Below are 27,955 nucleotides of genomic sequence, written 5' to 3'. Positions count from 1 at the left end.
GCTATTTATTGAAGCCTGTTTACAGTCCAGTTAATCAGTAAACCAGAATCAGTGAAAACAACCCAATCTGGGGAACTGCAAAAACCTTTCAAAAGGTTTTCATGGATTAGGAGAGGCAGACAAATCGGGGGAGGGGAGATGAGTGCCTATTCCAGAGCTACACAAATCATTTCTGGCTTTGGACGGACAATTCTGAACTTTCTTCCCAGGTGCTGTCACACTGGTGTTTACTAGCGGGAAACAAGAAGAGCTGGTTATTGGCCCTTGGATTTTGACTGGTTACTGGGAGAAGCAGGGCCTATTTTAGTTTCTGAAAAAGCCCAGCAAGATGTCAGACCTGGTCTCAATCTTCCTCCACCTCCTTCTCTTCAAGTTGGTTACCCCAGTGACCTTTCGCCATCACCGCTATGATGAGCTCGTGCGGATGCTGTACAAGGTGCACAATGAATGTCCCCACATCACTCGGGTTTACAGCATTGGGCGCAGTGTGAAGGGGAGACACCTCTACGTGCTGGAATTCAGCGACTACCCCGGAATCCACGAACCCTGTAAGCCCTGAGCGTGTGTCTTAAAGTGTGTGGCGGCAGGACCCTTGCCTTCCAAATCCAGTAACTGGGGTGGTTTCTGGGAAGGTCCATGGACCCTCTAGCTGTGAAGTATCACCACTTCCCCAGTCTGTGCTAAGTATTTCCTTACTTAGTCCTCAAACTGGCCCAGCCTCTGGAGAGCTGCAACCCCAATTCAAGCTCCTGTCTGCTGCCCCTGTTTGGGTTCTGTTTGCTCAAGACCTTAATGGTAAAAGAGTGAGTCTTCTTCCCTGCTCCCTTCCCATCCCCCCTGCACTCCCTTTCCCTCCCTTCTTCCTTGCTTGCTAGTTCTGTCCTGCCTTTCCCTATCCAATGCCTCTGGAGAAACAATTAGCTCTTCTCGTTCTGCCAGGAAACTTAGAAGAGTTTAGGGATAGCTCTTTGTGGAATGACAGTGTAATCAGAGTCTGGGATCCTGGAGAGAATCTGAGGTCTGGGTTATTCATTTTATTCATTGCATTATTTATTATTTGTTACTATTATAAAAGCAATCCATGTTTGGATTAAAATAGAAATTAGATAAGGAAAAACCCTTATCCATAATCTCACCACTCAGAGATGACCATTGTTAACATATTGATGTATCTCCTTGCAGACTTTCTTCTTTGCATTTTTTAAATAAAGATGGAATCATACTATATCTGCTTTTCTCATATCCTAGTCTTTGATGAATAGCATACATGTCTGGAAATGTGGATCTGCATTATTTTCAGCTGCATAATATTCCATGGTTGTATGGTTGTACTTAACAGTTCATTTATTGATAGGCATTTAAGTTGTCTCTAATTTCTCGGTGCTTTTGCTGCTTTACCTACCAGCAATTGTGACATGCAAATACATCATTTCCTCTTTCAAACTGTTAACCTCAAGTCTCTTTTCCTCTCCACTTCCACACCCCACACCCTAGCCCATATTACATCACAACCTGCCTAAGTGATTGCACTGGGCTCCCAACTGTTCTCCTAACTCCTAACAGCCACCACTCTCTCATCCCTGCATTTAAAACACAGATGCCAGATGGCCAAATTACTGACATAATCACCTCACTCCCTTGCTTAAAAACCTTCAATGGCAATCTTACACCCATGGGTGGCACCCAACACCCATTGGGTGGCAATCTTACAATCCATGACAGCTTCAGAATATTATGTGGTCAGTGGGGGGAGGTGTGTGAGGGGTGGGGAGCCTGGCTCAAGGAAGGCTTCGTGATTAGCTGATGACCAGGGCCTTGCTTTGAAGATGCACTTGCATAGCAAACACCCTTCTTTTACTCAGGTTGCATGTTTATTTCGGAAGCTTGTGGATGCTAATGGGCATTGTAGGCTTAGCCCTTCATTCTGTGCCCCTTTCTTAAGCTCCCCCTATTTCTAGCATTCGAGGCCTTTCCTGAACCTTTTTATACTATTCTATCTCACTGATCCCTCTTTTCTCTGATGCCCTGTCAGCTGTCCATCCATTCATTCCTTTCATCCATTCTTTAATTAATCCACAAATATTACTGATTACCTACTCAGTGCAAGCATTTTGGTAGACTCTGAATATAGCACAGAGAATAAAATGAAGACTCTGCTCCCAGGGTCTTAATTCTAGCGGGATAAGACTGGCCATAAATAGGTAACTAAATAAATATAATTATATCAGCTGAAATAAGTGCTGTTGAGAAAAAGAAACCAGGAAGGAGAGATGGAGAGTCATGGAGGATGGTGGATTGAGCAGGGCAGGAGTGTTGCTTTTTAGGAAATCTTTTCCTTTGAGGTGATTTTTGAGCATATGATGGAGGTGCCATACTGATATCAGGGATGAAAGTGCTGCACAGAGGGAGGAGCAGGAGTGTGCTTGGCATGTGTGAGGAACAGCAAGGAGGCCCCTGTGGCCCCAGCAGAGAGAATCGTGGGAAAGCAAGTCAGTGCAGAGTTGTCAGGGCTCAGGGGGCAGGAGGAGGTTACATGAGGCCTTACAGGCCTGTTCAAAAATTTTGGCTTTTGCTCTGAGTGAAGTGAGAAGCCTTTGGAGAGTTTTAAGCAGAGGAGTGAGATGACCTGACTAAAATTTTTGAAAGATCACTCAGAACAAGGGTTGGCAAACTAGAGTCCTGAGGGCCAGCTACCTGTTTTGGTAAATAAAATTTCACTGAAATACAGTCACACCCATTTGTTTCTGTATTGCCCATGTCTGCTTTCACTGGAAGCATTGAGTAGCTGCAATGAAGACAATGTAACTCTGGAAGCCCAAAGGATTTCCTGTCTGGTCCTTTACAGGGAAATTTTGCCAACCACTGACTCAAGAGAATAGAGTTGCATGGCTAGGCTGATACAGGGAGTTCAAGTAGGATATTTATTGTAATAATCCAGGTATGCAGGTGTCAGGGCTTGTACCAAATGATGGCAGTGGTTGTTAGGAGAAATGGTTGCAGTCTGGATATATGGAAAGTAGAGACAAAAGAATTTTATATTGAGCACCTACTCAGTGCAGGGCACTATGCTAGGTTCTACAGCGCAGTGGTTCCCAAACTTTTGGATTTCACAGAAGTTAAAAATATATATGTATTATATATATAATACACACACACACACACATACATATATATATAATGTTTTTTAAATAAGATTGGAGGGGACTAAAATAGATTTTCCAAATTTTATTTTAATGAACAAGGATGTTGAAAAATACTACCTGCCATCTGCTATCACCATCCTTTCCTAAAATAAGCGATAACACCAAGAAGTGCCTCCCTTGTGTTTTAGCTGGTAAAGAATCCACCTGCAAGGCAGGAGACCTGGGTTCGATCCCTGGGTTGGGGAGATCTCGTGGAGAAGGGAAAGACTACCCCCTCCAGTATTATGGCCTAAAGAATTCCATGGACTGTATAGTCCATGGGGTCGCAAAGAGTCAGACATGACTGAGTGACTTTCACTTTCTAACACCAAGAAAAGCAGGAAAGACATAATAAGAGCAAAGAAATACAGTAAGATTAAAGAATGCACTTGACAGAAAATCCACTACACAATCCGTAGGGGTTATAGACATTCCTTTGGGAAAGACTGCTCTAGCTTTGCTAAGATAAATAGCAATGGATTGTGTCCTAAAGAAAATTTAAAATGGCATATATTGCAAAGGCCAGGTCCAGTAAAGAAAACAGGACATGTGCAAAATTAAAGTAGAAGTTCAGAGTAGAAAGTGGTAAATATAATAAAAGAGAAGTTTAATAGTGAATTCACTCCCAGCAAGGAGAATCGAAGTTGGTTTCATGGAATAAGGAGCATTTGAGCCTGGAAGGACGGTGAAGAGGACGTGGAAATGTGGAGATGAAGAGGCACAGAATCAGAAAAGGCATGGAGGCAGGAGTGTGTTAAGTAGAAGGGAAATCATTGGCTAGAGCTTTTCTCCTTTCTTCCTTTTAAAAGTAAGGCAAGAATGATTTTCTTTAAGTGATTCTAGAGGCTCTTTTAATGACCTCAATTCTTACTTCAGTTGCACAGTTAACATAGCCAAAGAAAAGACTAAGGAATGAGACAAACATAGACTCCTTCCTACTCTGTGCCTCAAGACACAGCATTCTCAGATGTGAATGGGAGATTTTAGTTTCCTGAGTACCAGGAAAATTATATTTTTAACTGGTACAATTAGCAACTGTTATGCTATAACCTAGAGGAGTCTAGGCTAGCACATCTTGGAAAAGCACCATCCTTATCCTGAAAAAGTTTGTCTCTGAGAAGCATTAAGCTACCTCTGGGCTTTGACCTCCATTGTTAATCAGCCAGGTGACCTCAGACAAGTTACTTAACCTCTTCCATACTCCATACCCTCATCCTGAAGCTAATAATGCCGACTTTACAGATTTTCTGTGAAGATTAGCAATAACATAAATGCCTAGTGCACAGTAGAGTTTTAACAAATAGTAGACATTATTATCGCTGGCATGAACTGTTGTAGCATTTGTAGTTACAGTTTATTCAAACGGGGCTCAGGGGTTATTGGCAAAGACCTAACAGAAGCAAGAGGTTTTCTTTTATTCATTACTGAAAAAGAAGGAACGTGTCCCTTGGCACGGTTAGGAATCAGCAGCACTTACTAGCTTTCCCCATCTTCTTCCTGCGTGTGTTTCACTTGCAGTGGAACCGGAAGTCAAGTACGTGGGGAATATGCACGGCAATGAGGTGCTAGGCCGTGAGCTGCTGCTGCAGCTGTCGGAGTTCCTGTGTGAGGAGTTCCGCAACAGGAACCAGCGCATCGTCCGGCTGGTGGAGGACACGCGCATCCACATCATGCCGTCCATGAACCCTGACGGCTACGAGGTGGCCGCCGCTGCCCAGGTACCGACCTCCAGGGGGAGGCCCTGCAGAGAGCAGAGCCAGCTTAAGGGTGTAAGGAAAAGCTGGGGGAGCAGGCATCCTCTCTGTCCCACTGTAAATGCCATGGTATGACAGAGAAAAAGCTGGAGAAATAGAATGAAGTTTGAAGACAGGTTCAGCTCTGTAGCACCCTAGGCAATGAATGTGGCTTTTCTCTGAGCCTGGATTCCCTCTCTGCCTTTCCAGCTGAGCTCTCTGTTTCATTGCGAGGATCAGTGAAGCAATATCAGTGACAACACTTTGTCAACTGGAAAATACTAAAGAGGTATGAAAGGATATTGCAAAACAGCCCTCCTTCCCGGCACTTTATGCTTCAAATCCTAAGCATTCTTCTTCCTCCCACACTACATTTCAATTTGTATTTGGGGTAAGAGAAGAAAAAGTTCTCTGAAATTGTGGGTGTGGCAGGTTAGTTCTTCACATTTTAATAAATAATAAATTTAATAATAATAATAATAAATTATAAATAATATATAAATAATAATAAATAACAAATTCTTTGCATTTATTTACATTTCTGTATGGCTTTTTCCTCTATTAGTATAGTACTGAGCCTTTGAATTCTTTATTTTAGGGTCACATTGGTCAGGGGACAGATCAAAACAAATGTTTATGGGCTTTTCTTTATTTCCTAACATAAACTCAAAATATCATTGTGCCTAACTTTAAATCAGTGATTCTTTTGTGGCTGTGCATCAGAATTGAGGATAAAGATATTCAAAATATGATTCCCAGGTCCTGCCCCCACCCCCAAATCTACTGAATTAGAATATGTTCCTTTAAAAGCTATGTTTAAACCTGGTTTTTGGGGGGGTTTTTTTGGGGGTGGGGGGAATAAATTAAAGAGGCTTTTTTTTTCATTTAAAAATATGTTTGTTTGGGGGTAGTCTTGAAATGTTTTTAAGACTAGACTTCACTGCTTTACTTTTTTACAAATTTTGTTTTATTCTGACAAGAACTATTCAAAGTGAAATCTACCCCCTTAACAAAGTCTTAAGTGTATAATACAGTATTGCTGATTATAGGTAAAATGTTGTATACCTGATCTCCAGAACTTATCTATCCTGTTCAATGAAAAAATTATGACCCTTCATTAGTAACTTCCCATTTCCCCCTCCTCCCAGCCCCTGACAACTACCTTCTACTCTCTGACTGCATGAATCTGACTGCTCTGTCCTGTACAAATGGAACCACTCAGCATCTCTTCTTTAATGACCCATCCTGGTTTAAACCTACTTGAGGACAGGGCCAAGGGGTGAATAGGAGCAGGGAGGGGAATGCAGCCAAATGTTGAACCAAACCCAAATTTCACCCTTGTAATCTTACAACCTCCTGCTGACATGACTCAACAAATGAAAAGAGCAGAACAACAACAACAACAAAGCATAACAAAAAAAAATGTCATCTTCCCCTCTGGACATCAGAGAGGTGGACACTAATGTGCCTGAAGACTTAAGTTTCAAAAAAGCAGGACAATTTGAGAGTGATGTGGGGGAGAACCCAGCCTGGCTGCTTTCCTCCCAGTAGCCCTTTCTTGTACAACAGTAGGAAGACAAGGAGAAGCACATCAGATCTGCCCACATCTTTTGTGTGATGGGGTGGGGCTGGGGTGGGGGAGTTGGTAAAGCCCCTGCCAGCCCACTAGATCCTAGAGCTATCTATCTCTGAGGAGCTAGTCACCTCTGCTCACCTACTGTGTACCTGTTCAAAGGGAGCAGATCTTGAACCTGACCCCAAAAGAGAACCCATCATGTTCTCCAACTCCCAGAGCTAACTGCCAGCCTATCTGCATTGCTATATAGGGAAGACCTGCCTGGCCACCTAAATTTAAAGCCACCTGTAGGGAATGAAGAATAATGTGGCTTTACCTCTCAAAGATGTTCAAGCCCTAATCCCTGGAACCTGTGAATGTGTTATATTACATGGCAAAGGGAATAAAGGTTGTTAATCATCGGATCTTAAAATATCCTGGATTATTTGAATGGGCCCAGTGTCACCAATTGTGCAGGTTCTTTAAATGTGGAAGAAAGAGGCAGGAGATCACAGTCCAAGAGAGATCTGAAGGTGTTCTAAGGGGTTAGAGACTTCAGAAAGAACACAACCCTGCTAATATATTGATTTTGGTCTTATGAGACCCGTTTCAGTCTGCTGACCTCCAAAACTATAAGATCATAAGTTTGTGCAAGTTTAAGCCCTAGGGTTGTGGTAATTTTTTATAGTAGTAATAGGAAGCTAATAAGCGAACCCTGTGAGTGGGAACTTTCTGTTAAGGGAAGTCTTGACTGTCAGCCTAACCAATGACATGTGTGAGTAGTAAGTCAACTGATAGGTAAGTTAGCATAACTATTAACATGAACAGTTATGAGTTACGTTGATATGAATGAGAAAGCAATGGAAACATCTGGAAGCATAATAAAAATCAGTATTTCATAGATCTCATAGAAGTGAAAAATCAAACTCCACATAGAAAAATCATATAAATGTTTTCCACTAAAACAGCGTTGCTGTAGAAAACTTAAGAGAATGTCAAAAAAATGTTTTCAGTGAGACCTAAGAGTAAAATATGAGCATGATGTCATGAAGAATAGATAAATCTGAGAACAATAAAGAGTTCTTAAAGGAATCATGAGTAGTAGTACATTTGTGAGTTTTCAGCCTCCTCATTCATTTACCCTATTTCCAGGAATGGCCACCAATTTAGGCTCTCCCCTCTCAGTCCCAAAGGGCTCCAGTGGACACTATTCCCCTTCTCCAATGCCAAACAGAACATCAAATAGAATTTCAGTTTTGAAAAAGACTGTGAACTTATCTCTGTTCTACCACTTTATATATTTTATTGTTTATATTAATATCTATTTCTCCATATATACCATGAATTCCTGGAAGGCTAGTGTAATGTCACAATGTCTCTTTCCCTAGAGTGTTGCAGAGGGCTTTAATAGAGATAAACTTCAATAGATGTGGATTGATTAAATGGATGACTGAGAGAATGAATACATGACCAAATAAGTGATGAAATGTGAAGTGTGAGCAGAGAGATTAAGGGGTCCAGGAAGCTGATATTGCTCATAAGAAAGATTATCAAGGATCCTAAGTAAAATAAATAAATAAAGGGAGAGGATAGTTTCCACTTTGGAAGACAGTTTAGCAATTTCTGAAAAAGTTACATATGAATTTACTTTATGATCCAGAAATTCTACTACTAGGTATTAGAAATGAAAACATATGTCCATGCTCAGACTTGTACATAAATGTTCATGGAAGCGTTATCCACAATAGCCAAAAAGTGGAAACAAACCAAATGCCCATGTACTGGGTTTAATAGTATCCCCCCCACCCCCACCAAGTCATGTCTACCTGGCACCTTTGAGCATGACCTTATTTGGAGATAGGGTCTTTGCATATGTCATCAAGCTAAAGTGAAATCATACTGGATTAGGGGACCTCAGTCAAATATAACTGGGGTCCTTAAAAGAAGAAAGCAATTTGCACTCAGAGACACAGATATACGGGGGAGAAGGCCATATGAAGATGGAAGTGGAAATTGGACTGAAGTATCTACAAACCAAGGAATGCCAAGGACTGCTAGCAACCACCAGAAGCTAGAAGAGACAAAGAAGTATCTTCTTTTAAAGACTTTAGAGAGCCTAACCCTACTAACATCTTGATTTCAGACATCTAACCTCTAGAACTGTGAAAGAATACATTTCTCATTTTATAACCCACCTAGTTTGTCGTCATTTGTTACAGCAGACCCAGGAAACAAATATAGTCTATTAACTGGTGAATAGATAAACAAAATGTGATAAATCCATATAATGGAATTATTCAGAAATAAAAGGGAATGAAGTACTGATAATGCTACGAAATGGAAGAACCTCAAAAACACTTTTCCCAGTGAAAAAAGCCAATCATATAATATATGATCCCACTTATTGAAATGTCTGGAAAAGGCAAATCCATCGATATTGAAAGTGATTACTACAACTGGAGTAAAACAAAATAGTTGTTGTAAATGGGCATGAGGTTTCTTTTCAGGTTGATAGAAATATTCCAAAATTGTGGTAATGGTTGCACAATTCTGTAAGCATACTAAAATTCATCAAGTTATACACTTAAAATGGGTGAATGTTGTGGCATATAAGCTATATCTCATAAAACTTTTTGAAAAATAAGAGGTGCTTCCCTGGTGGCTCATTGGTAAAGAATCTGCCTGCCAATGCAGGAGACACAGGTCTCAGAAGACATAGGTTTGATCCCTGGTCCAGGAAGATCCCACATGCTGCAGAGCAACTGAGCCTGTGTGCCACAGCTGTTGAGCCTGTGCTCTGGAGCCTGGGTCCACAACTGCTGAGCCTACGTGCTGCTGCTACCGAAACCTGTGTGCCCTAGAGCCCGTGCTCCTCAACAACAGAAGCCCCCGCGACGAGAAGCCAGCACCCTGCAACGAAGGGTAGCCCCTGGCCTCTGCAACTAGAGAAAAGCCCTCACAGCAACAAAGACCTAGCACAGCCAAAAGATAAATACAGAAATAAAAAATAGGAGTTCCCACCCTCCTACACGATTGATGAGAATGTAAATTGACGCAGCCGCTATGGAAAAGAGTATAGAGGTTCCTTAAAAACCTAAAAACAGAGCTACTTTATGATCCAGCAGTCCTACTCCTGGGCATATATCTGGAAAAGATGAAAGCTCTAATTTGAAAAGATACATGCACCCCAGTCTTCATATCAGCAGTATTTACAGTAGCCAAGACATAGAAACAGCCAAAGTGCCCATCAACAGATGATTAATTTAAGAAGATGTGGTATAAATATCCAATGGAATACTACTCAGCCATAAAAAGAATGAAGTACTGTCATTTGCAACAACATGGGTTGGCCTAGAAATTACCATATTAAGTGAAGTAAGTCAGAGAAAGACAAATATTACAAGTGATAAGTTATGTCACTTATTATATTATTAGATATGTGGAATCTAAAAAATAATACAAGTGAATCTGTATACAAAATAGAAACAGACTCAGAGGAAACAAACTTATAGTTACCAAAAGGGAAAGAGAGGGTGGAGGGATAAATTAGGAGTATGAGATTAACAGATACAAACATAATACATAAAATAGATAAGCAATGAGGATTTACTGAATAGAACAGGTAGTTATGGTCAATATCTTGTAAAAAGCTATAATGGAAAATAATCTGAAAAAATACACATGCAACTGAAAAATTATATTTTCTTATCACATATACCTTTATCATTCTGATTAAACAGACATAAACATTTTTTTAAAAATATGGGTTCCCTTTATCCTGAAACACCCTTCTTTTGTTCGAGCTTCTCCTGGGATCTCTACCTCCAGCACATGGTCAACAAGGAAACTTGAATCATGCCAATGGGACTTTGGATAAATTAAAGAATAAAATGTTACATTATTTCATAGATCTAGCTAATGAGTAAAAAAAAAAAAAAAACTATACAGTGTTCTTCCAATAGAGCATTCAGTGTGAAACCTAGACCTTCATCTTTCATTTCTTCCTTTTCCTACTAGGAACGGGACGTCTCTGGGTATCTGGTTGGCAGGAACAATGCAAATGGAGTGGACCTGAACCGCAATTTCCCCGATCTCAATACCTACATCTACTACAATGAGAAGAACGGAGGCCCCAACCACCACTTGCCCCTTCCAGACAACTGGAAAAGTCAGGTATGAGATGAAATTTGCATGCAGAAGCAGGTAAATCAGCATTTGGGATTTCTTCTCTCGATCTTCACATCAACTAAACAAACAAGAATGAAGCAACAACCCAGTTCTGTGCTAATCTATCCAAAGCAGTGCTAACCATATCGTGTGCCTCCTTGTATTTCTTGCCTCCCTGAGCATAGAGCCCTTCACTGAGCACAAGATGTTTGATGTTAGTGGTGAAGGAGGTAAAACTGGTATCATACTGTTGCACAGCACTTTACAATCTTAAAGAACTGTTTCTCATCATAAAACTGTGGTAAATGCATCAAGCAGTGTTATCCATCCCCATTTTATAGATATCACTTAGAGAAAAAATTAACTTAAACTCACACAGATAGCAACTGATAGATTCAAGACTAAAACCTAGTCTTCTGACCCCTCATCCAACATTCTTTCTACTGCACTATCCTGTCAATGGAGAACTGTAGGATTCTAGAGAGAAATCTCTCTTGCATGTGATGAACTGTGTGCTTATCAACAATTAGCGATAGAAAAGAGGGTCAGGGAGTCTCACCCTTGGAAAGAAGCTTTTCTTCTCTTTCTGTATGCCATTGACTACTTTACCATACTCTCATTTCCTTTTTTCAATCAAAGATCACATTTGATACTCCCAGGTCTCTTACCTCTTCATATTAGAAATGGTTTCATCCTAATGGTTGGCCTCTTCTTGGGAATGACTGTTGTCATCCTCAGAGTATCACCACCACCCTGTTTCTTACACTGTATGGCTTAGTTCTAACCATTCTCTTTGTGAATATCTGAGCATAGAGACTGGGGAGAGAAAAATAAAGCAGATATAAGGCTTTATATTGGGAATTGCTAGATGAATATTACCAATTTTTTCCCACTGCAACTGAAGCAAAAGTCATGCTGACATGTTTAGACTTTGGATAGCAGCTATGCTCTTGGCTCAAGTAAATAATAAATCAAAAATAACTTTGTACTTGTCATATTCAGTCAGAAGGATGCTCTGATTTATTAAACTTGTCTACGTGAAGTAAGGTAACTGAGCCAGTAATAATTAAACTCCACTGGCTCCTCTGTCTGCGGCTCAGAAGGAAAAAAACAATGAGAAGTCTCTCACTCTTGATGGGACAGCCTAAAGTGCCAGGAACATGAAAGGCTAGCCTCCTTCTGATGGATGGAGGCTTAGGACATGGAGAAAGGACTGCTTTAAAGCATCTGAGCCCTGGTCAGAGTTGTACTGGTTCCTCTGGGATTATATTCACTCTGATTGAGTGGGGCTCAATATTATTCATTTGGTCTCCTTGGGAATAGAAAAGATCAGAACCTTCACAAGAGACCCTTGATCCAGGAGGAGTCATTAACACCACATAACTTCTAAGCACATCCATCTGGAGGGGAGGAAAAACTGTGAAGACTATAAATTATTTACTTACACTACAAGTCCAATAGATTCAATGCTTTCTTTATAATACTGTCATTCACTAGCAATATAATTTGTAGTAGAAAGCATGGACTCCCATTAACTAGACAAGACTGGCCCATATTACAGTATATCTAATTCATGGAATTTGGATATGACCACAATCAGTGAACTAAAGTGGACTGGAATGGGTTACTTTAACTCAGATGACCATTATATCTACTACTGTGGGCAAGAATCCCTTAGAAGAAATGGAGTATCCAGCATAGTCAACAAGAGAGTTTGAAATGTAGTACTTGGATGCAGTCTCAAAAATTACAGAATGATCTCTGTTCATTTCCAAGGCAAACCATTCAATATCATGGTAATCCAACTCTATGCCCCGACCAGTAATGCTGAAGCAGCTGAAGTTGAACAGTTCTATGAAGACTTACAAGACCTTCTAGAACTAACACCCAAAAAAGATGTCCTTTTCCTTATAGGGGACTGGAATGCAAAAGTGGGAAGTCAAGAAATACCTGGAGTAACAGGCAAATTTGGTCCTGGAGTACAGAATGAAGCAGGGCAAAGGCTAATAGAGTTTTGCCAAGAGAACACACTGGTCATAGCAAACACCCTCTTCCAACAACACAAGAGAAGACTCTACACATGGACATCACCAGATGGGCAACACCGAAATCAGATTGATTATATTCTTTGCGGCCAAAGATGGAGAAGCTCTATACAGTCAGCAAAAACAAGACTGGGAGCTGACTATGGCTCAGATCATGAACTCCTAATTGCCAAATTCAGACTTAAATTGAACAAAGTAGGGAAAACCACTAGACCATTCAGGTATGACCTAAATCAAATCCCTAATGATTATACAGTGGAGGTGAGAAATAGATTTAAGGGACTAGATCTGATAGAGAGAGTGCCCGATGAACTACAAATGGAGGTTCGTGACACTGTACAGGAAGACAGCAATCAAGACCATCCCCAAGAAAAAGAAATGCAAAAAAGCAAAATGGCTGTCTAAGGAGGCCTTACAAATAGCTGTGAAAAGAAGAGAAGCTAAAGAGAAAAGGAAAGATATATATACCCGTTTAAATGCAGAGTTAAGCTATACCCATTTGAATGCAGAGTTTCAAAGAATAACAAGGAGAGATAAGAAAGCCTTCCTCAGTGATCAATGCAAAGTAATAGAGGAAAACAATAGAATGGGAAAGACTAGAGATCTCTTCAAGATAATTAGAGATACCAAGGGAACATTTCATGCAAAGATGGGCTCAATAAAGGACAGAAATGGTATGGATCTAACAGAAGCAGAGGTGGCAAGAATACACAGAAGAACTGTACAAAAAAGATCTTCACAACCCAGATAATCACAATGGTGTGATCACTCACCTAGAGCCGGACATCCTGGAATTCGAAGTCAAGTGGGCCTTAAGAAGCATCACTATGAACAAAGCTAGTGGAGTTGATGGAATTCCAGTTGAGCTATTTCAAATGCTAAAAGAGAATGCTGTGAAAGTGCTACACTCAATATGCCAGCAAATTTGGAAAACTCAGCAGTTGCCACAGGACCAGGAAAGGTCAGTTTTCATTCCAATCCCAAAGAAAGGCAATGCCAAAGAATACTCAAACTATTGCACAATTGCACTCATCTCACATGCTAGTAAAGTAATGCTCAAAATTCTCCAAGCCAGGCTTCAATAACACATGAACTTCCAGATGTTCAAGCTGGTTTTAGAAAAGGCAGAGGAACCAGAGAGCAAATTGCCAACATTCGCTGGATCATCAAGAAAGCAAGAGAGTTCCAGAAAAACATTTATTTCTGCTTTTTTGACTATGCCAAAGCCTTTGACTGTGTGGATCACAATAAACTGTGGAAAATTCTGAAAGAGATGGGAATACCAGACCACCTGACCTGCCTCTTGAGAAATCTGTATGCAGGTCAGGATGCAACAGTTAGAACTGGACTTGGAACAACAGACTGATTCCAAATAGGAAAAGGAATACGTCAAGGCTGATATTGTCACCCTGCTTATTTAACTTATATGTGGAGTACATCACGAGAAACTCTGGGCTGGATGAAGCACAAGCTGGAATCAAGATTGCTGGGAGAAATATCAATAATCTCAGATATGCAGATGACACCACCCTTATGGCAGAAAGTGAAGAAGTAAAGAGCCTCTTGATGAAAGTGAAAGAGGAGAGTGAAAAGTTGGCTTAAAGCTCAACATTCAGAAAACAAAGATCATGACATCCAGTGCCATCACTTCATGGTGAATAGATGGATAAACAGTGGAAACAGTGGCAGACTTTATTTTGGGGGGCTCCAAAATCACTGCAGACGGTGAGTGCAGCCGTGAAATTAAAAGATGCTTACTCCTTGAAAGAAAAGTTATGACCAACCTAGAAAGCATATTAAAAAGCAGAGACATTACTTTGCCAAGAAAGGTCCATCTAGTCAAAACTATGGTTTTTCCAGTAGTCATGTATGGATGTAAGAGTTGGACTATAAAGAAAACTGAGCACCAAAGAACTGATACTTTCAAACTATGGTGCTGGAGAAGACTCTTGAGAGTCTCTTGAACTGCAAGGAGATCTAACTAGTCCATCCTAAAGGAGATCAGTCCTGAGTGTTCATTGGTAAGACTCATATTGAAGCTGAAACTCCAATACTTTGGCCACCTGATGCGAAGAGCTGACTCATTTGATAAGACCCTGATGCTGGAAAAGATTGAGAGTGGGAGAAGGGGACAACAGAGGATGAGATGGTTGGATGGCATTGCCGACTCAATGGGCATGAGTTTGAGTAAACTCTGGGAGTTGGTGATGAACAGGGTGGCCTGGCGTGCAGCAGTACATGGGATCATAAAGAGTCAGACACGACTGAGCGACTGAGCTGAACTGAACTGACAGGAGAACATTCTACATGTCAGCATTACAGCAGATGTGTGGGAGAAGGAAGAGGTTGAAAATCATTGTTGTAAACCAGTAATTTTCAGATATATTTATTAAACTCCAAATTTCTGCAGCTCCAGAAGCTACTGGAAAAGTGGGTAAGTTGAAGAACCCTTTCTTTATTACACAAGAGAGGCCAAACTGGAATTCTGAGCTCAGAAACCCTGTGCTACTCCTTTTCAAATTGCTCTTTTTCTCCCTTTCTCTCCCTTTTTTATTTGAGACTTTATTTTTTTAAGGAATTTTAGGTTCACAGCAAAATTGAATGGAAAGTATAGAATGTTTCCACATATTCCCTGCTTCCCATTATCAACATCTCCCACCCGAGTGGTACATTTATTGCAATGATGAACCTACATTGACTTGTCATCATTACCCCAAAATCCATAGTTTCCATTAGGGTTCAGTCTTCATGTTGTATATTCTGTGGGTTTTCACAAATGTGTCATGACATTTATCTACCATTTTGCATCATGCACAATAGTTTCACTGCCCTACATGACCTCTTTTTAGCTATTTTGAATAGTGGGATTCCACATTAGATTTCATTTTGAAAGTGTTCTATTCACCTAATTTGTTACACTGTCAAGCAAAAGATCAAAATTTCTCTGTCTGCACTTCTTGTATCTGGTAGAACTCTCTTTGCTTTTTTCAGCCATGCCATCCTCTCAGGCCACTTCCTGTCAGACATCCCATCCTTTTTGGCCACATCCTGACAAGCTCACATGAACAGCCATCTGGCTTTAGTTATAGCTTCACCACCAAGCTCTCATCTCTCCTCAGGTGGAACCTGAGACCCAGGCTGTGATACAGTGGATCCGCTCCTTCAACTTTGTCCTCTCAGCCAATCTCCATGGAGGGGCAGTGGTGGCCAATTACCCATATGACAAGTCCCTTGAGCACCGGGTCCGAGGTTTCCGCCGCACTGCCAATACTCCCACGCCTGATGACAAGCTTTTCCAGAAGGTATGCAGAATGGCCATCTGTCCAGGCAGAGGAAAGTGGGGCTCAGGAGAGTGACAGAGGTCAAATCAGTTAACACAGGACCCTATTAGGAATGAGTTGACAGAAAATGATTGAAAATACCTCCTGCTCATTAGGAGCTTGTGATCTGGTATATTACATTTTGTTTTGAGTGATAAACCATACATTTATGAAAAAGTAGATAAATAGGAAAGCTTTATAGTACAGTTACCACAATGTAAAAAAATACTTGTTGGTGAAAAGGAAGAAATATACTGAAAGCCTGATAGTGCTGGTGGTAAGCTAGAGCATTAAATGTGAATTTCAGGGGCTCTAATTTACAGTTTTATAGTAATATGGCTGTATAAATGTAAAATATACCATGCATAGGAAAAAGGCTTATATTATAGTTCAAAACAGTGATAGAATAAAATTAACAGATCAGTTATTTTATAGTTAATATTCTTAATAATATATAATTAATAAAATAATAACATTATTTAGTATTTCAGGGTTTTTTTCTGGCTGAGTCTTATGACTTGTGGGATCTTAGTTCCCTGGCTGAGGATTGAATCTGGGTTCTCACATTGAAAGTACCAAGTCCTAACCACTGGACTCCAGGGAATTCCCCTATAATGATAACATTAATTCAACAGTTAATGCATTACATAGAGAATAACACCAGTTGTCGCTTTGCAAAGCAAATATATTATTGTATTTTCTTCTCTAGTACATTTTGTCCATTGTTATAAAATAGTAATGAAAGAAAATGATAGAGATTTTGAATCTATCCCTGTCCCTTTAACATACACTCTCTCACTCCCAATATATAATTCCTTTTGTGATGAAGACCTGTCTTACTTGTTTCTTGATTCTCTCTTGCAAAACTCAGGTGGAAACTAAGGTACACTTGGAAGAGAGCTTGTACATGATTGAATGACACCCCTCATTTTGCACTTGAAGAAATTTAGGCCCAATATTGTGGGAACAGCAGGAGATAGATCTCCTAACTCTAGTCCATTCCACACACACACATATACTATCTCTCCATTTCTCCTGGTATTTTCTTTCACAAAAGGAAATAATCAATTGTTTCTACCTAGTAGGGTTTTTGGCCTCACCCTGCTTCTGAGTATGAGCATTGCATATGAGTTGGGGACACTCAAGGTCATTTTTCACCCGCTTTACCTGTAGCTGGCGAAGGTCTACTCCTATGCACATGGATGGATGCACCAAGGTTGGAACTGTGGGGATTACTTCCCAGACGGCATCACCAATGGGGCTTCCTGGTATTCCCTCAGCAAGGGTAAGAAGAATGCTGGGCACAAGTGTGCTGTAAGCTGAAGTAGACTGGGACTCATTTCTCCTTTTAAATTGTCAATTGATTTTTGCATCCTGTCAGAGATATGACAGGAATGCTATTTTGCATTCAAGTAGAGGATCTGAAAAATGAGAAGCCTTAAGTTGACATTTAACATCATCTTGTAATTCTTTAAAATGGAGGTTGGAACACTGTATGGTCCTCTAGAACTGATGGTTCATGTAGTGGATTAAATCATAGGAATGTAGTCAAGTGGTTAAGAGTGTGGTCTCTAAAGTTACATTGGGTTGAAACCCAGCTTGCCCATTCACTAATTATGTGGCTTCAGGCTAATTACCTAACTTCTCTGTGCTTCAGTTTCCTTGTTTGTACTTTAAGAATAACACTACTTGCATTATGATTTTTATGTAAGTATTAAATAAAATAATGCACATAGAGCATGTGGAAATGCCCGCTTTATAAATATGAAGCTTTTTCTAAAGTGGCATGAGGTATGCCTCACATAGCAAAGATGAGGAGAGATGCCAGGCTGGACAGACAATTCCTCTGATATGTGCTCTTTCTACCCTGCCTGCCCATCTCCCATCAACAGGGATTTGCCATGGACATTGGCCACTGATAACATAGCAGACACCTTAGGAAGAGACTCTTCTCTCTATTCTTTGGGCTTTTCCCATCACTGAGGGTCAAGATGTAACCTCTGTTTACAAACCTTCAGTACATAAAGAACCTAAGGATAGGTAAGAGCTGAAGTAGGAAGCCAGGTTCTCTTAGGAATCATGTTGGAGCAGCTCTCTTCCCCCATCCTCTCACACCTGACCTGTCAGAGCCCAGGTAGTAGAAACTCACTGGTGAGGGCTGAGCTGATGTGTTGTCCTATGGGGACTGGGAAGGAGGAAGGTTAGGAAGTCATCATGTACTAGGAAGATGACAGACTTCTTGTGGCCAAAAACTCACTTGAACCCAAAGCAAGAAGATTGAACTTTACTTTGGTTTACATTAGGAAAGCAGTAAGTTGTTCAGTCACTAAGTTATGTCCAACTCTTTGAGACTCCATGGACTACAGCACGCCAGGCTCCTCTGTCTTCCACCATCTCTTGGAGTTTGTTCAAATTCATGTCCATTGTGTTGGTGATTCTGTTTAACTATCTCAACCCTGCAGCCCTCTTCTCTTTTTGCATTCAGTCTTTCCCAGAATCAGGGTCAAAGCAATAAGTGCTTGTGTGCTGAGTCGATTCAGTAGTGTCCAACTCTCTGCGACCCCAGGAACTGTAGCCCACCAGGCTCCTCTGTCCATGGGATTCTCCAGGCAAGAATACTGGGATGGGTTGTCATTTCCTTCTCCAGGGGATCTTCCCTACCCAGGTATTAAACCCACGTCTCTTAAGTCTCCTGCATTGGCAGGTGGGTTCTTAACCACTAGCGCCACCTGGGAAGCCCCAAAGCAATAAGTACCCCCTCCCAAATTTAAAATATAAAGTATACTTTTCAAATACTTGTTCCTCCCTTTCCCTTCCCATTTCTGGGATAGCATAACCCATGCCTCCACTAAATCAATCATTTAGTCATTACCCCAAATTAAATGGGTGTAATTCCAAGATCATGAAGTTTATATCAAAATGATAGTGAGGTTTCTAGACCAGCATCATCAGCATCACCTGGGAACTTGTTTAAAAAAAAAAACAAACAAGTACTGGATACATACTGAGTCAGAAACTCTGGCGCTGAGGCCTAGCAATTTGTATTTGGCTGGAAGTCATAGCCTTCTAGGTAATTCTGATTCAGGGAGAGAATCAATGTAACAGGCTAGAGTTGTTCTCCAGCTTTCCCCATTCTTTTTAATAAAAGCTGTTTGCACTCATCAGCTTAGAGAGCAGTAAAAAGTTGATTAGATGAATAATTTTTAATCCCAATAAGTTTGTGATATAAATACCACTCTAATAATCAGAAATATATTAAAAAATGATTGATTCAGTTGAATAATATGCAGGATGGAAACAGGCAAGCATTTGACGAAGAAAAATTATAACTGCCTTCTGCTTTCTCTGGAGTCTGTTTTTCTAGGGTAACTATTTTCAAGTTGGTGCTGTATTCTCAGGTAGGAGAAAGGGTGTGAAGGCAAGATAGCCATCTCATCTCTGACCTCCCAGCCCAGATCTGAAGAATATCACAGTCCAAGAGAAGAATCTATCCCCCTGAGAGCAGTAATTGTCTGATATGAAGACATGAGTAATAAGCAGACCTTGGTGTGATGAGAGGGAGAAGAAGTAAATTTAAGTCTTAAAATGGAAGAAGTAGAGAATGGAGACCACACAGTGGGCATTCGTGAAGGGAGAAAACTGGAAAGATAGATAGGCATGTGAATTTGGAAACTGGGGAAAGGGTTTATGGAGGAGAAAAAGATATAAAGAGTTAGAACAGCAGGTGATGGGGAAGAGAGTGTGGGGAAATTGAATGCTGAGTGGGAACCTGATTATACAGCTCTGCCACTGCTCTCTTCCCCCTAGGAATGCAAGACTTTAATTATCTCCATACCAACTGTTTCGAGATCACGCTGGAACTTAGTTGTGACAAGTTTCCGCTGCAAGGGGAATTACAACGCGAGTGGCTGGGTAATAGGGAAGCCCTAATCCAATTCTTGGAACAGGTAAATTCCGTATTTTAAGTTTCCTGGTCATAGGAAGGGAAGTGTTTTCTGATGGTAGGCAAGGTATTTTGTATGACTCAGGTCTCACTTTTGCTCTGACTCAATACAATAGATCTCAGCTTTTCTACCAGTGAAATTAATTCATTCCACTTTGTTGAGCACAGCTATCTGTCAGAGACTGTACTCTGTGCTGAGGATTAAGAGTAAACAAATGTATATCTCTGCATGTATGCAGCTCATATTCCAGTAAGGAGAGACAGACAATAAATAAAATAATTTGTAACATGTTAAATGTAAAATGCTATGAAGAAGGCCTTACAGAGAAAGTAACATTTGAACAAACTTACAGGAGGTAAGGGAGTAAATGGTTCAGATATCTAGGGGAAAGGGGGCTCCCTGATGAAGTCATAGTAGCAAATGCAAGGCCAACAGTAAGCAGATGAAAAGATGCTCAGAATCACTGGAGAAATGTAAATCAAAGCCACAATGAAGTACCACCTCACACTCATTAGGATGGCTGCTATAAAAAGACGAATTTAAAAACAATGATGGAAAATAGCAAGTGTTGTGAAGAAATCAGAACACTGGTGCAGTGTTGGTGGGAATGTAAAATGGTGTAGCCACTATGAAAAAACAATGTGGTGGTTCCTGAAAAAAATTTTAAAATAGACCGCCATATGATCCTGCAAAACCAATTCAGGGTATATATCCAGAAGAACTAAAAGCAGGATCTCAAAGAGTTATTTGTACACCTGTTTTCAGAGCAGCATTGTTCACAGTAGCCAAAGGTGAGAACAACCCAAGTGTCCAGTGATGGATGAAGGGACAAACAAAATGTGGTATAGACACACAGTGGACGTACAGCCTTAAGAGAGAAGGAAATTCTGCCATGTGCTACAATGTGGATGAATCTGGAGGACATTATGCTAGGTGAAATAAGCCAGTTACCAAAAAAAACAGCAATTTTATTTATATGAGGTATGAAGAGTAGTCAAATTCATAGAGATAGAAAGGAGATTAGTGATACAATTTGACTTAGATTTTAACAGGATCACTCTGACTGCTGTTTTGAGATTACTGGGGATTGTGGTGAGAACAGAAAGATCAATCAAGAGTCTGTTACCATAATCTTTGTGAATATCAAGTGCAGTGGCACATGGGGAAGGGCTTTGAAGACTCTCAAACAGGGCACAAGTGTTTTATGAGCATAACTCTACACTATAAACTTTCCTACAGGTCCACCAGGGCATCAAGGGAATGGTGAGGGATGAGAATTATAATAATCTTGCGGATGCTGTCATTTCTGTCGGTGGGATTAATCATGATGTCACTTCGGGTAGGTGGCCACTGCTTTGTGAGGTGAGAAGGGAGCCTTTACTGCTTCACTGTCTTCAGCATAGTCAGGAAGCCAATTTGTAAGCCAGTGAGACCAGCAGGAACATCAAGGACACTGGAGGTGGAGGGATTGGAGGAAGGAAGGATAACAGGATTGAGGACTGGAATTAAGTCAAGGGCCAGGAAGATGCAAATGTGAACATCCCTCTCAGCATTCAGGAGTCACTGCCTCATACTTTGTTAGGAGTGTTTTCTGGGATTGAGGTTATTAATAGCTCTCATACTGATGTGAAATGGGATAGAAAAGAAAAGGACTATAAAACTGATGTTTAGTCTTGACCCCAAGCCAGGCCTTTTGCTACAGCTCTGTTTAGGAAAAAATTGGTAAGATGAATCCCATAGTAGGCTCCCTGAGGGCAAGATTGATGGTGGGAGCAGGTCTTCTTGGAACCAACTTGAAACTTTCTAGAATGGTACAGACTATCTCAAAGCACAATGGTGTTGCAAACTGCCCCAGCCCGGTTTGATCTTTGGGGTTCGGGTTGTTTGGTTGGTTTTTCATGTAGAGCAGTAGCTCCCAATGGCTAGGGGCAGGTGAGATTTGCCTGCCTCCCCCAACCTTGATACCAGCATGGCTCAGCCACATTTCACCATGCTAGCTTTACCAAGCAGGCATCTTACAGCTCAGTCTGTTTAAACTGGATGAAATCTCAATTTTAAGGAGATAACTTACATTCTTTAAGGTGCTTCCGACACCTTTTCCATGAAGAGTTCATTCAAGGCAAAGGCAACAGAATTCTAAAGGCAGAATTCTGTAGACTCATAGTCAAGCATCAGACACCAGATTCTTCCAGTCCAGTGACTGGACCCAGGACTGTTCAGGGAACCACGCTGTGACATACCTAAGAGCTTCAGGGCTTGCTGGATTCTTATATCCTATTCATGCAAGGGTGGGAAGTGTCTCATTCTAGTCAATCAACATATGTTGAACACCACGAATTTCAGCAATAAGAACCCATTTCTAAGACACAGGATGCTAAATTGGTAAGTTACTCATTTCACTACTGGAAGAGCTCATTGCTAACGTTCATTATGCTACTTAGCAAAGCATCCAGTGTTGCTAAAAGATAAAGAGAGCTGAAGCCATTGTGACAGCTGCATCTGGAATTAGGCCTTTCTGGTGCAGTGGCAGCTAACCGCTCCTAGTTGGAGCCTCTGATTAAAGAAAAGGACAGTCCCTAGGGTATAACAAAGTACCCAGTGTATGCATTATAACACACTGCTTTTACTAAGGAATTTTAAAGTAAATTATAGACATTATAGGTGGCAGAGACTTCTTCATTATTTATTATCTCTCATTCTTAATTGCATTTATTATGTCAGTTCTTCATTGCTGTTACAATAAAAAGAATTTTAAAGGCACAGTCATAATTTATTCTAAAGAGATATAAACTCATTAGCAAAAATACTACATCCCTGTCTTGAGAAACAAGCTTTCTTTTCAGTTTTATTTTCCCCTTTTGATGGTGATGGAAGAAATATTAGAAATAAGATTCTCAAAATCAGATATTTAGGTCATTTAGTCCAGCCCTCCCACTCAATACAAAATTACATACAAGAGAGGAAGGCTCAAGTGGGAAGGGATATATATATATGTATCATATATACATTTATAATTATTATTGATTCATGTTGATGTATGGCAGAGACAACCAAAACATTGTAAAGCAATTCTTCTCCAATTTAAAAAAAAATTACCCTTATACAACACCACTGACATCTGGTTGTTTGAATCATGTCCACTGATACAGGTTGTGCACTGCACAAGTGTGTAGCTTTTCTAGAGCCCCTCATTCCATTCAGTCTCTGCTTACAATTTCAAAAGGCAGTCCATTCCTTTTTTGGTAACTCATATTTTGTCGAATTTTTACTTCTGTCCTCATTCTTATTTCTTCATGTAAACATTGTTTCTTCACAATGACTTTTCAGACGTTGAAACAAAGGTCTCATGTCATCTCTTTACCAGGAAAAACATTCATAAATCTTTCAACCTTTCTCCTAGTGACTCTTCAGTGGACATGAGTTTGTTTTAAAATGCATGCAGGATCTAAAATTAAACATAGTACTCTCAGTGCAGAGCACAGTGAAAATCCTACTTCCCAGGAGCTGAGGCCCATGATCTTACAAGGTTATGACAGCCTATGATTGTTTTAGATCTTTACCAGTTTCATCATGCTGTTTAAAAAAATTAAGCTTAAAAAAAAAAAATTAAGCTTGTGGTCAGCTAAACCCCTCAGATTGTTTTTCATATCACAGCCTCATCTGGGGCAGATTTCTCATCAGCGGACTGAGTTATATCCTTGTAACTTTTAGGTGCCCATGGCGATTACTTCCGGCTGCTGCTTCCGGGTACCTACACTGTCACTGCCACAGCACCTGGGTTCGACCCAGAGACCGTGAGTGTGACCGTGGGTCCTGCAGAACCCAAGCTGGTAAGTTAGGCTGACCTCTACAGAGCACTGTAAAGATCACGTAGGCAGAGTTACAAATAATCAATTGTATAGTTCTAACTCATGGGAAATAGATGGGGAGACAGTGGAAACAGTGTCAGACTTTATTTTTTGGGGCTCCAAAATCACTGCAGATGGTGATTGAAGCCATGAAATTAAAAGACGCTTACTCCTCGGAAGGAAAGTTATGACCAACCTAGACAGCATATTAAAAAGCAGAGACATTACTTTGCCAACAAAGGTCCGTCTGGTCAAGGCTATGGTTTTTCCAGTGGTGATGTATAGATGTGAGAGTTGGACTGTGAAGAAAGCTGAGTGCAGAAAAATTGATGCTTTTGAACTGTGGTGTTGGAGAAGACTCTTGAGAGTCCCTTGGACTGCAAGGAGATCCAACCAGTCCATCCTGAAGGAGATCAGTCTTGGGTGTTCATTGGAAGGACTGATGCTGAAGCTGAAACTCCAATACTTTGGCCACCTCATGCGAAGAGTTGACTCATTGGAAAAGACCCTGATGCTGGGAGGGATTGGGGGCAGGAGGAGAAGGGGACGACAGAGGACGAGATGGCTGGATGGCATCTCCGACTCAATGGGCATGAGTTTGAGTAAACTCTGGGAGTTTGTGATGGACGGGGAGGCCTGGCGTGCTGCGATTCATGGGGTCGCAAAGAGTCGGACACGACTGAGCGACTGAACTGAACTGAACTGAACCTTTGCCAAGCTTCCCTCTTTCACCACCTAAGAAAAACAAAATTAGTGTTCCCATATGCTAATTTTTCTTCTATCATTCTTGTGTTACATCCTTCCCCATTTCTTTTGGTTTTTCCTTTTCCTTCTCTTTAACGTAGCATTGTGATTAAAACACTGCCAGATTCTAAATCCAGCTCACTTGTCTGCAGACCTTGGACAAATTACCTGATTGCTCTCATCCTCAGTTTCTTCCTCTGTTAACTGGTGATAATAATGCCTCTTTCACAAGAGGTTGAAATGAGAAAGTACACATAAAGCATTTAGTACAGTGACTTACACGTAGAAAGTGAAGTGAAAGTGAAGTAGCTCAGTCATGTCCGACTCTTAGCAACACCATGGACTGCAACCTACCAGGCTCCTCCGTCCATGGGATTTTCCAGGCAAGAGTCTGGAGTGGGGTGCTCAACAAATGTTAGTTTGTAAATCCCAGAGACCTTGCATACACAGGCTTACAAGTCTTCTCGGTCATCAGTAAGGACCACCACCAGATGGCACTCTGCCCCCTTCTGGTGCCCATGTGCCCAGACAACCTTGCTTTCCACTCACCTCGGGGCTCTTCAATATTCAACTCTCCAAAAGGCTTTCTTTTATAGACAGGATGAGAAGTGAAAAACTTTTTTGATCTATAGCTTGGGCCTTTTTAGCTTTGGTCGTTTGGGACTGGGATCTCAGCCAAAGAAGCTCAAAGATCATGGACACTAATCCTCAGGTTTCTCAAACAAAGGAAAGGTAATGAGGCTGTCCTGGTTAATGAGCATCTGTGAACCTTTCCCTCATGTCAGGTCGTCCCTTGGGCCCCCTCACTCTGTCCTGTTCCTTCTCTATACATCCTGAGAACTTAACAGACCCTTCCTCCCTTTCCCTGTTAACCCAATGTAGTCAAATATCTTGGCTTTTCAAATAGTTATAGGTACTATTCTTTGAATAGCTACTGTGTGTCAAACGTTACCTGAGAGCTTTCCAGAATCATCTCATTTAACCTTCATAACAACCCTGTATATAAACCCATTTGTGGCTGAGGAAGCTGAAGCTCAAAGAACAGGAGTAACTTGTCCAGTACCCCCATGGTGAGTAAGTGGGGGCCAGGAGTCCAGCCTCTGTGAGGTTTCAGGGCAGCTTTCTCAGCCAGTCTGTTACATGGCCTTGTGCTGAGCTCAGCACCTGTGTTCGTAACCTCTTTTTTAACACAGGAATCACAGAAAAGAGCTCTTTAAAGACTTTGAAAATTCCTTTGAAATTTCTAGACAGTTCCCCCTTTCCCCTGTCCTAGTCCCTCCACTCCCTTCTCCTGCAGGATATAAATGACTTCTACTTGCAGATGCGGGAAGCAGAGAGTAGCTCTTCCCTGGCAGCCTGTTAACCTGCTCCCAACTTCCCAACTGGTGCACCCTCTCCCTTTTTCCTTGTTATTCCCCTGCTTCTCATCTACCCTAAAATCAAATGACTGTTAGGCAGCTGCTTACAGAAGTCTTGCACTATGTGTAAGTTTATTCAATTGCAAATTCAAACAAGGACAAATCCTCTTGAGTAACAAATTAGGCTTCAAAAGATCTTGCCTCCTTTCTCATATAACCTTTAAATGAATTGATATAACCCATCATTGTATCACGTATAACTCCGAGGGGGGGAAATTTATCTTTTGGATACATTTCTCAGATAGTGTCACAACTAAAAATCCACTTATTGATCCCAGTTGAGTCCCTTTCCCATTCTAAAGCAGAGATCTACTTGGTTGAAAGAAAAGAAAAAAGATCGTTTACTAGAGGGTTTTTGTGCTAAAAGTAAAACTCTTTAAAGTGTCTCCAAGAGTCCAGTGTTTTCCCCGTGGCTTCTCTCACTGCCGTCCAGATGTCCCACGCTTTTCATTTCCTCTGTCCTCTCCTCATTTTGTTGTCTCTCTCTCTTTTTCCCCCCACTTTCCTTTCCTTGATCCTTATATTGACACTATATATAAGAAATAGTACTGATATGGTACAATTGGCTTTGATTTCTCCGGCTTTGGGAGAACTAGTTGGCTGTGGGTTTTTTCCCAAAGGGGCAAGAAATAACCCCGTTAAGAGGTCTGTCTGTCACATGTTTTCCAACTCCCCGCTGGCTTCCTCTGCTCGGTCTGTTCCCAGGGTCTGAGAGCCAAGGATGCCTCCAGGGAGTGTGGTTAGAACACTGTGCCACACCCTCGCCTTTCCCTTCCTGGGCCAGAGCTCTAGGGCTTCTGCACAGCCCATAGATTCCACACTTGTCAATCAGAAGCATTGTCACCTCTGTGTGCATGGCCAGAAGGAAGGTTTCAGTGTACTGCTGGAAATAGTGCATTTGTGCACGAGGACGTTGAGAATTTAAGAATCCATACTAACAATCTGTTTCTGAAGGTCTGAGGCATTCTTTGGCTTGCCTGAGCACAGTACCTGTGACTCACGCAGACAGCTTAAAGGTGATGACTGTGGCACCATGAATCTTAACTCTTGTTTTGAACAGCAGTATTGGCAAAAATCATGCCTTGAGTGTAGATATTTTTTTCTATTACATATAAAATGAATGTATGTTAAGTTCATCCAGATACACCCTATGTATTATCAGTTCTGATGCACCGTTTTGGGGGAAATGTGAGCCAAGCCTGTATGACGCCACCCACACTGGGTGGTTGCCGTGGTATCCTCCTCAGTTCCTTGTCCTCAGGACCTCAGGTAAAGCAGGATCCAAACTGGTCTTCCCCCAATTTCAGTTCTAGGGAATGGAAAACTGATTTCTGTGCTCTCCTAGCTTTTCTTCTTCTTCTTTTTTTTTTTTTCAGGTTAATTTCCAACTCAAGAGAAGCACCCCTCAAGCAGCCCCTAAGAGGAGAATTCCCAACTCAGGGCATAGAGGCAGAGTCTTACCAAAGAAAGTGCAACCCCGGGCAGCTAGGAAAAAAGAAACGATGATGAAGCAACCCCAGAGAGGCCCTGCCTGAAATCTGCAGTGCTCGGGGCAACGCTTTGGAAAGGCTTTGTTCCTGCTCTCCCACCAGAAGAAGCATTCTATTTTATTATCTGAGACATATTTAAATATAAACATATTCAGAACAATTCAGAATGGTTTCCATCTGTTCCAGGGGTAAACCTTCTGATGCAGTAATACATACATGCAAATAATGTTCATTAAGATTTTCCATTTCCAGGAATATGGTTTAGGTCCAGAAGGCTCTGTGCCAATCCATGCTGTATCCAGAGACTGGTTCTGGCTGGTTAATCACTCTCCCTCTAGAGTCTAGCACAAAGCCTGCAACACAGTAAGTACCCAATGAAGGTTTCTGGACAAATGGCTGAAAGGATGAGATGACCCATCGTTGATGTTGTTCCCATAGCAAGACCAGGTGGACCATTCTGAAATCCTAGAAGACTGTTTCAACAAGAGCCAATAGTTTCTTTTTAAAAA

The 27,955-nt window shown here is 41.1% G+C and overlaps 1 protein-coding gene across 1 annotated transcript; it reads left to right on the top strand.

The window, feature by feature from the left end:
- Positions 1–124: 124 nt before the first annotated feature.
- Positions 125–27,606, top strand: CPN1 (carboxypeptidase N subunit 1). Its single transcript, XM_043925884.1, has 9 exons — positions 125–548; positions 4,701–4,900; positions 10,488–10,643; positions 15,802–15,984; positions 17,176–17,287; positions 19,810–19,949; positions 21,186–21,285; positions 23,658–23,776; positions 27,333–27,606. The coding sequence occupies exons 1-9, from the start codon at positions 329–331 to the stop codon at positions 27,489–27,491; spliced, it is 1,389 nt and encodes a 462-aa protein (XP_043781819.1). The 5' UTR covers positions 125–328; the 3' UTR covers positions 27,492–27,606.
- The last annotated feature ends 349 nt before the right edge of the window (positions 27,607–27,955 follow it).

Source organism: Cervus elaphus, chromosome 15 (genome assembly GCF_910594005.1).
Source record: "Cervus elaphus chromosome 15, mCerEla1.1, whole genome shotgun sequence".
Lineage (NCBI taxonomy): Eukaryota > Metazoa > Chordata > Mammalia > Artiodactyla > Cervidae > Cervus > Cervus elaphus.
Note: the sequence above shows the minus strand (reverse complement) of the source record. Positions and strands in the feature narration are given on the sequence as shown.